We start from the raw sequence: 12,374 nt of genomic DNA, 5'->3' as shown, positions 1-12,374 counted from the left end.
TGCTCAGAGAGGTCTTCCGGAACCACCCTTTCCAACACAGCGTTCACCCACACCCATCACCACCAGGCTGTGCAGCCTCACAGCACCGACCTGAAATTCTGCTCACTTTCTTTACAATCTGTCTTCCCAGCAAGCACATCAGTTCTCAGAAAGGCAAGCGCCACCTTTGTCTGGTTGGCTGTTGAGTCCCAGGGCATAGATTAGGGTCTGGCATACAGTAGGTGCTTAATAAGTATACGCCGAAAGGAGGAATAAAGCATGTTCATCATTTGCATCTAGTTCAAAATTCTTTCATTCTTTAATCCCCAATCACCCGAGTTAGAAGTGCTTTACTTCCTGCATCGGGCAAGAAGAACAAGGCAGAACTATAAAGATCAGGGGAGGCACGCCGACACTGCCCACTCGCACCCACGGGCGCTGCTGACAGACAGTCTCCCTCCCGCTCCGGGCGCCGCTCCCGGCCCGCTGAGTCAGGTGCTGGGCCCCGGGGTGCCTTGGTACTGCGGACATGGGTGAGCAGGTAATCTTTGTTGGGGGAGGGGCTCTGTCTGTGCTTCGTGGGATGTCCAGCAGTGTCCCCGGCCTCCATCCATCGGATGCCAGTGGCACCTCCCGAATGGTAAGAACGGGAATGTCTGCAGAGAGTGCCCAGTGTCCCCTGAAGGACACAGCTTCCCTGAGTGGGGAACCACTGGGGTAGGTTTGCTTGCTTCCCCTGGGGTAAAGCTCTGTACCCACCCCCTTGTAAGAGGGCTGGAAGCAGAGGACCCAGCACTCACACTTCCCTTTTGTGTTTTAGGGGAAGTAACCACTGTCCCCCTGAAGAGAGGACGCAGTAAGACAAATTTGTTACTGGAACCATTTGTAACAACTTCTAATTTGCACTCCTCTCAAGGAGCAAGCATAATTTTTATAGCTGTGCTCCCCGCAAGCCACAGCTCCCAGCCACAAACAAGTGTTACATGTTGGCAATAAGGTAACCACAGGATGGGGGGGCAGAAACTTTGGGGATCAGTGCCACAGAGAAGTGGGATGTCCGCTCAATCGAATAATTTTTAAAATGGCGCTTGTATTTGTATGTCTTTTCAACGTTTCCCTAGTAATTCATGTTTATTGATTTACAAATTATGGTTCCAGGACAGATTGGAAATTTAAAAAGGACAGGACACAGTCGGCCCAGAGACTCTGAACAGCACGGCTGTAGAGCTCCTCCTCTGCCGCCCGCCCCTCCCCACCTGCCAAGCGCAGGGCAGCTTTTGGAACACAGTCTGCTGCAGGAAGACGTTTCCTTAAAACTAAATCAAACAACGGCCTTTAGGAAGACACAAGCGCCTGCTGATTCTGATTCCGCACAGGAAATCACCCAGCAAAGGACGCTCTGGCCTCCGTGGTGGCCCCCAGATAGGATCCAAAGGCTGGGGCCTGGCTCATTGCTTGAGCAGGGAGGGGTGTTGTGAGCCGTAATAAAATGCAGGTTCTCAGGCCCCAGTGCAGACTGTCTCACCTGGTAAGCCTGGACCGGGGCTTGGGAATCTGTATTTTTAACCCTCCTGACAAGGTGTGCTCAGTCCTTCCCACGGCCAACTGGTCTGTGAAGTAAGGCCTCCGGTCATGCTCTTCCAGCCAGCAGCATCCACCCTCCCCGCTCGCCAGGCCCTGAACCAGACCCTGCGTCTTCCAAGGCCCCGGCCCCACACCTGCGCACAGCAGCTGCACGTCAGAGCCACCGCGAGCGCTCCCACGTAGACCAGGTGACAGTCGCCCAGGGGCAGGGCTTCTACGAGGCGTCTCGGGTCGCCTGCTCACGTCTCCTAACTTCAGGCGAGGAAGCTGAGGCTCCGGGAGGCTGAACCACCTGCTCACCCACACCGGTACGCAGCAAGCCTGTGCTTCTACAATCAGCACCGGAAACACCCACTTCCTCCCAGCTGCGAGACCCACAGAGACTGGCCTGCTCCTTGGTGGTATCTCCGATTGGGAAAAGCTATTGGGCTTCCCCAGGAGGCAGCCTGAGGTAGTGACAGGGCTCCGGGTGCCCCTCTGAGGCTTCGGGAATCCTCGCCCGCCTTCACGAAGCAGAACTTCCTGCCTTGAAAACGAGTCCGGCCTGACCTCTCCAGGCTCCCTGGAACACTTGTTTTTTAACTGGGGCGTAGTCGGTCTGCAATGCTGTGTCACTTTCTGGTGCACAGCATGATGCTTCAGTCGTACACACGTACATAGATTGCTTTTCATACTCTTCTTCATTATAGGTTGCCACAAGACGTTAATATAGTTCCCTGTGCTCTACTGTAGAAACTTGTTATTTTTCTACTTTATATACAGTAGTTAGAATCTGCAAATCCCAAACTCCCAATTTATCCCTTCCCACCGCCTTTTCCCACCGCTAACCGTAAGTTTATTTCCTATGTCTGTGAGTCTGTTTCTGTTTTGTAAATAAGTTCATCTGTATCTGAAAAACTTTTTGATTCAATACCTCCCACCCTTCCCTCCCCTCCAAGCCCCGTCCAAGCCCCTTCTGAGGGGGCTGCCTTCTGGGTGGTTCTCTTTGGCTTCTGGCAGGGGGTTTGCAGGGCAGACGAACTAAAGTGGTTCCCAGCCCACTGCCAAGAAGACAACATGCCCAGCACAAGCCTGGGAAGGGCTGCGGGTCTGCAGCGGGAGCACAGGGGACCCTTAGCGAGGCCGGGGGAATAAATCCTCGTCCTCTGCCATCCTCAGGCTAGTGCGAAATGGAAGGAGAGGTTTCCTGCTGCCCTTTACAGCTCACCCGAATGATGAAGGCGGCCAGGGCACCACTTTCGTTACACTTCAGACAGTCCTATTCATCTTCCTAAAACGGCAGGGCTGAGACTGTGTCTCGAGGTCCGGGTACATGGCGGCCCTATAATAAAACTCTGAAACCTCCAACCTGAGACCTGGGCTGGGTAGCAGGCACTAACTCAGAAACAAACTTACTGGTTTTACTTCTTTAATGGCGTGATGTCAGCGCTCCAAGAGTATCTTTACCTCTTTGAGAATTCCAAGAGCCAAAAATCAACTTTAAAATAAAAAATTGAAATAGCAACAGACAAAAAATCAAATAGTCCATTTGGGTGAGGAGAGGACAAGGGGAGCCACCTGACAGCCGAACCAACCATGTGCCCACAGTCCTGGACACTAGCCCAGAATAGGGGACGCACACCCCTACTCACGGCACACCTGTGGACATGTATGCACGAGGCACAGAAGCCACGGCAGGCCAGCCACCTGCCTCACAGTTGTGCTCCATTTTCCAGGTGGTATCTGTTGTCACTAACAAACAATAAAGTCCAGGGTCAACACTGAGTTCACGCTGGGCAAGCAGAACAGAGTGGATGCAGGGAAGAAGCTGTGACAGATGGCAGTGGAGCCAAGTGTTAGTCCTACAAGGAGGCTCTTAGGTTCAAAGGACAAGTGTCTTGCTGACCATCACACAGGACCTAAATGGGGCCAGGACAAGAGTCAGCAGCCACTAGCCCCCACCATCAGCCCAGGTGGATCCTGAATCCGGGGCCAAAGGCTTGGCCTGCTCCATTCAGTGTCTGAGATGTAAAACAGGCCCCAAGGTGTGCTACTGCATCTGCCGGGGACGGGAAAACCCGCCTCCAAACTCCTCTCCTTGGCTCCCACACAGCCTGCGAGGGAGGAGGGATCATCAGCATGATGGGTGCCCTTCACCCTCCTCTTCTGGCTTTAGTTCGAATGCGCTCAGCAACCAGTGGAGGAAACAGGAAGCTGGGAGGAGATGAAGCCCCTTACCGATAACACAGGAAGTCAGACGGACGTCGGACGCGCTGGGCGTGCTGAGGGGAAAGGCGTGTGTTTCATATCAGATATATTCGATTAAAAAGGGGTGACGGGTGCCTCACTGAGCTTTCAAAGCACGAAATACAAGCCTTCAACATGAGTGTTTGTGAGTCAGAGATAATTTAAATACCAGTGTCCTGAGCTGGTCTAAGTGGGCTTTTCCCATGTTACACAATACTTCCAGCAATTCTAGAATTAATGCAACGTGACAAAAGACAGTTTATTTTTGGGGGGGGGTGGATAATTAAGTTTATTTGTTTTAATTGAGGTACTGGGGATTGAACCCAGGACCTTGTGCATGCTAAGTATGCACTCTACCTTCCCCCCCCCAAAAAAAGACATTTTTAAAACCTTAAGTGATTACTCTCTAGTGAAGAAACTGACACCAAAATACAGAAAATAACCTGAAAACCTCCCCTCCTTGACCTCCCACCCTGTCCCCTTACGCACTATCTTGTCACCAGCTCCATGTTGACATGGCACTGAAACCACCATTTGCTGCTGCCTCTGATGAAAATTACACTTGAATTGCCGTCCTCCATTGGCAATTCAAAGATTGACAGAATGAAAGAAAAAAAAATCCACAGAATAAGAAACTTAAAAGGAACTTGTGAGTTAAATTATGCCCCTCCCCCTAAAAAAGATATGTTGAAATCCTGAACCCTGGTTCCTGTCCTCGATCGAAGTAATCAAGCTACAGTGAGGTCAGAATGCCTCAGGACCAGCCCTGATCCAATGACTGGCGTCCTCATAAGAAGAGGAAAATTTGGACAAGGAAACACACATGAGGAACTGGGGTTTGGGGGTAGGCGTTGGGTAGTGGGCAAGGGCTGCCAGGAGCTGTCAGAACCTGGTAGAGGCAGGAAGGAAACTCCCAAAGAGACTTCAGAGGGAGCCCGGCCCTGCCCACACCTTGACTTTGGATTCCTGGCCTCCAGAACTGTGAGAAAGTACATTTCTACTGTTTTACGTCAGCTGGTTTGTGATTATTTGTTACAGCAGCCGCGAGCAACTAATATAACCTTAAAAGGTCACCAACCGATGAGGACAGGGAAACAGGGGGAGGCTGTCACCTGCCACTGTCACATGTGTGATGTCACTGGGACCCAGGACCCTGCAGGACACTTCCCACCACACCCCCAGGTCATTCACAGATAAATGCAGGTGGTTCTTTGAGGAAAAAAAAAAAAAGTTGCTGCTGTTGGAATTGCAGCAAAGATGTGAAATGCTCAGACTGTGGGCCCAGCGAACCTGATAAGCCAGCCCTGCCACTCACCAGTGTGGCCAGGGAACAAATTATTTGGCCTCTCTGAGCCTCCTTTACCCCATCTGAAAACCAAGTAAATAACTGTACGTCCTTGCCAGGGCTGTTGTGAAGATAAAATGCGATGATCTGCACAAAATGCTCAGCAGGGTGCCCAGCACCCAGTAAGCCTGAAATTAAGGTTCACTAGTAACATACAGTTGTTAACAATTTCTCAGACTGTCTCTCCAAGTTGTTTTGAGCAGACTCCTTGGCTCCCATCTCTCACCGTCCTCCATAGGGCGGCCTTTGATGATGAATTACTGCTCCAGAGCTCGGGGAGGGCGCCTTTCTCCCAAAGGAGCCAGTGGGAACCTAGCTTTGACTTCCAGGCTCTTTCCACCCTGGTCATCCATTCTTCCTTGTCCTTCATCATTTACCTTCTCAATTTGTTCCATCAAATTTCTTTTTGCTGGCCTTTTTTTCAGCCTCCCTTGCAGTGAGCTTAATGCAATTTGGAGACACTGGATGGCTTATTCCAAAAACGACAAACTTTTAAGTTGTATATGATGGATACCTGTTTTCCAATCCAAAATCTTCCAGGTAATTGTGTACTAAGAAACCAAGAAGACAATGTGGCAGGATTAAAATGTGAGTCCCTGAAATAATTTGTTAGCTCTCTATATTCATATGTTTAAATACGAAAATTGTTTTTGCTGTCTGATCCATATTAGTGGAGATAACAGAAAATCTTTCAACAGAAACCCCAAAAGCCTTTCTGAAGCCATTGCAAGGTATATACTCTCAGACCTTTAGCTTCCTCAGTTGAATTTATTGTGTTAGCATGAAAGTCTTTTTTTTTAAATAATGGAAATTGCTGTAATTATAATCACTTTAGAGCACCATTATTATTATTAATAAGACCAAATTACATGGTTCAAGCAGACGCTGGTTCTCTGCTGTTCGAAAGAAGGCATGTAATGGTACCAAAGCCCCGGCGCTCATCTCCATGCCAACGCGAGGCTGCTCACACACAGGCTTCTGGGCAGATGCCTGCGATGTCTTGAAGAGTGTCAGGCAGAACAAGGGACCCCTGTTCTTGATGAAAGCATTCAGGGAACAAGCACATTTCCAACAGTTGCCTTTCCCATGGGAGAGCGGGGAAGCAGGGCCCTGGCTCCTGCTGAAGCTTCTCTCGCGTTCTCTCCCATGCACACCTGGATCCAATGCTTCATGAAGGCGAGCATTGCCCTGAAGGAAGGGAGAGAGATGGAGGGATGGCCAGGCTCGGAGAGTTAAGTTCCTAACACCTTGTTCAGGGATCTCTGGCTGGAAAGGGTAATTTAAGGCCAAAAACCAAAGAAAAGAAGTCAGGAGGGAGGAAGGAAAGGGAGCAGGTATTTGCCAGATCGTTCAGAACTTGAGTTCTGGAGTCCAGCTGCCTGGGTTTGATTTCTGGAGCCCTCTTTTTGCTCTTACCCTGTTGCCCTGGGAAAGTCATCCAACCTCTCCAAGCTTCAGGTGTCCCATCCCCTAAGTGAGTGTAGGAACTTGAGGCCATTGTGAAGATCCCCAGAGACAGCACCCCCCATAAAGCTCACAGCAAGGGGGAGCCATCTGCACTTGCTGTGACTACTACTCAATTTTTTAAAGATTCTAGGTTATTTACTGCTTGAATTTACAATTCCATTTTTTCTCGCCACCTAAGCAAGTTTTATTTTAGGCTTCAGAGGATCAGCAGAGAACATATGCATGATTCTTGGGCAGTAAGAGAGCAGGAAAAGTTACTTCAAGTTCAGATATCACCCCTTGGCCATCTCTTCTTGCCTGCTGCAAACACCTGGCTGGTGGTCAGAGACATTTCAGGGGAGACAGGCCAGAAAGGACTCCTGAGGCTCCTGTCAGTAACAGCTGAGAGCTTACAGCAGGCACTTGGAAAGCATATACATGAATTCTGATATAAAGCAGCTTATTACAAATCAGGCCAAGAAGGAGGCAAGGAATATTTCATTTCCTGTCAAATGTAAAAATTAAATCAGGATTGTTAAAAACAGCCTTCCCTGGAAACATGCTAATGTTTGAGAACTAACCTTGAATGAACTACTTCCTTGGCCAAGGTAAAGATACCAGCATAAGATACTCAATACACTTCTGTTACTTAAACTTCACCTTAAAAAAGTTTTTTTTTTACTATTGAAGTATAGTCAGTTTACAATGTTGTGTTAATTTCTGGTGCACAGCACAGTGATTCAGTCATACACACATATATATTCCTTTTCATATTCTTTTTCATTGTAGGTTTTACAAGACATTGACTATAGTTCCCTGTGCTGTACAGCAGGGGCTTGTTTACCTATTTTATATATACTAGCGTGGATCTGAACTCCCAATTTATCCCTCCAGCCCCATCAAACTTCATCATTTGAAATTAAAAGTCAATGGACCCATTAATAAAGACAAAGTATTATTTAGGAAAGCCTCCCCCCCCCCCGCCCCGATTGCCTAAGAGAAATCTTTTTCCATTCTTCTTAAAGCCTTTTCCCATCCTCTCTTCTCTGGAGGGAGACAGGCATCAGCGCTCCTTTTATTAGGCGCCGGAACTGCCCAAATCCGCTTTACTCCGGGGGAGAGAATTCCCTTCTCCTCAAAAATCAACACGAGCTGTTTTTCATCAAGGCACACATTTCCCAAGTGGAAAATGATTTAAGGCCTGTTTCAAAGGGTTATCCTTAGGCCTCAAAGAGAGATTTATCCTCAGTCATCGTGTGAAATCTTGTGAAAAGCAAAATGTCCTAGCTTCTGGCCACCAGCGCGTGCTCTCACGTGGAAGCTTTTACCAGCACCACATCTTGCGGTCAAGTTAAGCTTCCTCAGCTGACTGCTCCCCCCCACCCCCCTCTGCCCTCCAGCTGCCAGCCACCCTAGGAGATGCCCGAGTCAGCACTTACATGAAAGGAAACTCCAGTCAAAAGTTTTGAGCTGAACACATTTTCCAAGGCTTAAGAAAATAAACTAATTAAACAAGTATAGAAGTTACTCAGTGGAGTTTTTTTTAAGGATTAGCGTGACACGTCTTTCCTCTTAAAGTCTTGAATAATTTAATTAGAATTACACCAAAGTCATGAGTATGTGCTATTTATGGGGGAATCATAGCTGAATTAAAACGGAAATGATAACCTTAAAAATAAAAACAAAGTTTCTTCAGACAGTATATTCAATTGGTAAGAAAAACCTGACTTCAGATCACACTTGGATTAGGCAGTTTGGACGCAGGAGGAGGGCCAAACCTGCTCCTGAGGATTTTTTCCTTACGATTACCGAGACTGGGCACATTTGTTTCTTGCGTCACAAAATGCTACAATTAAAAATCGGGATGAGCGAGCTGTTTGATTTTACTTTGTCACTGGGAGATCACTTGGTCCCCGGAAGCCGAGCTCAGCTCGTAATTTTCCCAGGACCTGAACTGCGTCCAATACGTTCCGCACACGTGTGTAGACTCCTGGGTCCGCGCAGAGAGGCTGGGGACCGCGGCACCAGCCTGCAGGAAGCTGACAAGCCAACGCCGGGAGAGGAAAGTGGCGCCGAGGAAGCGCGGCTCCCTCCGGGCGCAGCGAGCGAGCGGGCCTCCCTGGACAGGGCTGCTTTCAGCTGAGCTTAAGTATGAATCTCTTTCAAGGGATACTGCGTCGTTGGAGGCCGTCCACCAGCCTCCTCGGCGATGAGACAGCATGGGGGTGGGGGGTGGGAATATTACCGCCAAGTGATTTCCCCGGGAACCACAGCATCGCGCCCAGGGCCCAGCGCACGGTCTCCTCGCTGAAAGGAGTGTCGCATGCCAGAAGGGAATCCCGTTAGAAGCAAGTTAAGTTACAGGTCTCTCGCAGCCCAGCCACACCGAGAGCTAACAAGTTCTGAAACACTCGCACACACCCCCGGCGGCGCCTGGGGCCGGGCTGCCACCGCTCGGCGTCCCGAGTGCGCGCGCCCGGGCTCCCGGCCCGCAAGCCCCCCTGTGTCCCCAAGATGTGCTCTCTGTGGACGGCTGCCGCTTTGGGGGCGACGATAAGCTAAGCGGAGGCATAGCTGGGAGCCCCCACGAGCCCCCGAAAAGCCCGCGGCTGCAAGGCGCTAGGTCTGGGTGGGCGGGGGAGCGCGCACGGACCTACCTTCTGCGGAGGGGTCCCGATCAGCATCTCCAGGTAGTAGCCGCGGCCAGAGTCCCCCTGCAGGTTATCCACCATGGCCAAGAAGTTGGCCGCGCCCCCGGCGGGCTCCAGGGCAAGCGCCAGGCCGTCTGCGCGGGGCTCGGCGGGGGGTCCGGGCCCAGGGGTGGGCGCAGCCCCCCGGCTGATGGCCGTGGCCACCCGGAGAGGCAGCGTGAAGGGCGCGAAGGCCAGCGCGGGGGCCGTGTGCAGGAGCCACTGGGCTAGCAGCGGCAGCAGCAGCGCCCGGGCCAGTGCGCCCATGCCCGCGGCGGGGCCCGGGGGGCGCGCCCGGCCCGGCCCAGCCCGGCCGGTCCGGTGGCAGGGGCTCAGCGACTCCGCGGCGCGCGGGGCTGCTGGGCAGGGTTGGGTGCGCAGCGGGGCCGGCGGCGGCGGCGGCGGCGGATGGGAGGAGGACCCGGGTGGAGGCGCGGCGGGAGGAGGAGGAGGCGCCGGAGCCGCCCCAGCCCGCGCCAAGTTAAGCAAGTTGGTCGCCGCTGCCCCCTCTGGCGGGCGGCGGCTGCCCCGCAGGGGCCGGGCCCCTCCCCCGCGGCCAAGGTCAAAGCGGGGCGCGGAGTCCGCCCGCGTCCACCCGGGTCTGCCCTGGCCACCCTCACTCGTCTCGGGCCGCGCCTCTTCTCCGGGAAACTCGAGTCCCCAATTTCCTCGGAACGCGCCCCGCCGGCTGCGGCCAACGGATGTGACGAGGCTCATCTGATACCAGGGGGAAAGTTTCGGGAACCCTTAAAGGGGCAGCGAGGGCCTGAACCAACCCCCTGGCCACGCGCGCCCGGGTGCCCCGCTGGTGTTCCCTGGCCCCCACAGTGGCAGGGACTGCCAGGGGTGACTTGGGGGTCAGAGAGAAGAGTAGGGAATCGTAAAAAAGCCGCGAGCATCTCAAGGAGTGAGAGAGTCTGCGCCTTCTCTCGCCAGGTACATCCCTGCAGCCCTGCAGCCCTCCGGGGTCCTGCTGCTTCTCGGGGCATTTTCTGCTCACTGCCTCGTTCCTCCCATTCTCCATCCCCACTCTGGGGGCCCCTGAGTGATTTTGAAGAGGTCTGGGTGGAGACTGGGAGAATCAAGTGTTGGGGGATCTAGGCGAGGACCAGAGCGCTTTGGAGACTTCGCCCTAGAAATCCTGGGGGAGATGGAGGGCTGCTGTGGCTGCCCCAGCCTCGGATCTCCCTTGGTGCCCACCGTTTCCGGCTGGGGAGGTGGCGTCCGCAGCTGGCTTTGAGCCTGAGCTTCTCCGCCCCATGCCCGTCTGTCCGTAATGCAGATACGATGCCGCTAAGAGCTATGCCTCCACCTGCCCCAGGACTCCCTCAGTCCCCTTAGCAAGTTGCAGTCACCCTCCAAAATCAGGGCCACTGTACTTCCAGAGCTACACCAATCCTTCCCCTTCCCCCTACCCCCTTCCCCCCAGCTCTCAGCCAAGGATTGTCTAATTAATACTTGTTTAGCGGCAGACACCAAGACCCAGGAATGCATTCAGTAACGCAAGCAATGAGGGTTATTTTATTTTAGATACTAAACGCACGGGGGACAATTACACAAGCTGAAGTCCATCGATTTCTGCTGAAAGGAGGACTAGAAAAATCTTTCTACCTCCTCCAGCTGAATTATACTGGCTGTCTAAAAAAAATAACAGAAACAAAAACAACCCAGCGCATCTTCAAACAGTGGGGAGGTTGGAGCAAAGCTTTCCTCCCCACTGCCAATTTCCAGTTCTTTTTACTCAAGATTTCATTTTCATTCCTGTCTTCCCAATTTTAAAATCAGGTCTAGCTCTGCAAGAGACCCTTATGTCAGAGATCTTCAGCTGTATTGATTTTCAGATGACTTTTACTATAAATCACATTTTCCCCAAACTATATCCCAACTTTGACAAATCCCCAGCCACACAAAGAAAGGCCTAGCTGGGTCCCATGATGTAACCTAACCTGGTTCCCCATAAATCTGCATAGTTATCCAGAGCCATTACATTCACATATGCACATTTTAAATTCAAGGTTGTAGAAGTATAATTTTTAAAAAATGGTTATTTATACTCCTCAGTGTCCAGTCTTGAGGGGTGCAAAAAGACATTCAGACAGCTCTCAGAAGACTGCAACCTTGTAAAAAAGCACATGGAATTTATTAAGGACATTGACATAGTGGCTACGTGACATATAAGTTCAACATGAGAGACATTTGCTCTAATAATTAAACACTGCAAGAGAACTTTTTAAAAATCAAGTCTAATTAAGGTTTGTCCTTCATGAAACTCCTGACTGCATCTCATATGAGTACATATGAGCTTTTCATTCTAAGAGGGCTACTTCAGGTTTGTGACTTAACAGATGCGTTAAGATAAAGTCACAGAGGAACTCGGGCAGGTTTAATGGGTGGTAGAGCTGCTTCGTGAGAAAATCACACAGGCTTGAATGACAGCATCTCGTGACTGTCCCTTTGGTTGTTTCTGTCTTTATGAGTGGTCTTAGAGTGCCTGACCCCTCCCCAGAACTGTGGTGCTGGCTGGATTTGGGAAACAATAACTTAACCTTCCAGGTGTTTTAACTGAAATCTGAAATTGTATGCGCTGGTCCTCTCTCAGGTAACGTCATCCTTGAAGCACTTCTCCAAAAAAGAAGCCCCTTCCCGTAGTGTTGGTGAGCAACGCAGTGGGGAGGCGGGAGGTGAATCTCCACAGCACCCCCGCATCCTCTGCACACTGGCCCAAGCTCCCTCACTGCATCCATAGCCTCCTGCTCCTCCTCTCTCTCCTCCTCCTCCCCATTCTTCCTCTAGCCTGAACACCTCCATTTTCAAACACACACTTCCTTGGTCCACTCAGGAAAACCGAAGCGCTCCAGTGAGATGGGCCCTCCCTCCTTGCAAAGAGCACACATCATCATTTTCATGTCACTGGACAGCAGAAGGTGAGGAAGAGTCTCACCCTCTAGCCCAAGTCGCTAACCACTTGTCGGTGGTGCCTGGTCAGAAAGCTTGCCATCCACATGTGTGCCGACGCTCCCTAGCTCTTCTGAGCAGCTCAGAGTTCCTTTAACACCAGCAGTTCTCAGACTTGTTGGTCTCAGGTCCCCTTTATAGTCTTACAG

The 12,374-nt window shown here is 51.3% G+C and overlaps 1 protein-coding gene across 1 annotated transcript in view; it reads right to left on the bottom strand.

The window, feature by feature from the left end:
- BACE2 (beta-secretase 2) overlaps positions 1-9,971 on the bottom strand; it is a 75,514-nt gene extending 65,543 nt beyond the window's left edge. Inside the window, exon 1 of the mRNA XM_072969423.1 lies at positions 9,238-9,971. Coding sequence (XP_072825524.1) covers positions 9,238-9,537 — 300 coding nt within the window. The 5' untranslated portion in view covers positions 9,538-9,971. The remainder of the gene's footprint in view (positions 1-9,237) is intronic.
- Positions 9,972-12,374: the final 2,403 nt, after the last annotated feature.

This window comes from Vicugna pacos, chromosome 1, assembly GCF_048564905.1.
Source record: "Vicugna pacos chromosome 1, VicPac4, whole genome shotgun sequence".
Lineage (NCBI taxonomy): Eukaryota > Metazoa > Chordata > Mammalia > Artiodactyla > Camelidae > Vicugna > Vicugna pacos.
The sequence above is the reverse complement of the archived record's forward strand: the minus strand, read 5'-3'. Positions and strand labels throughout refer to the sequence as shown.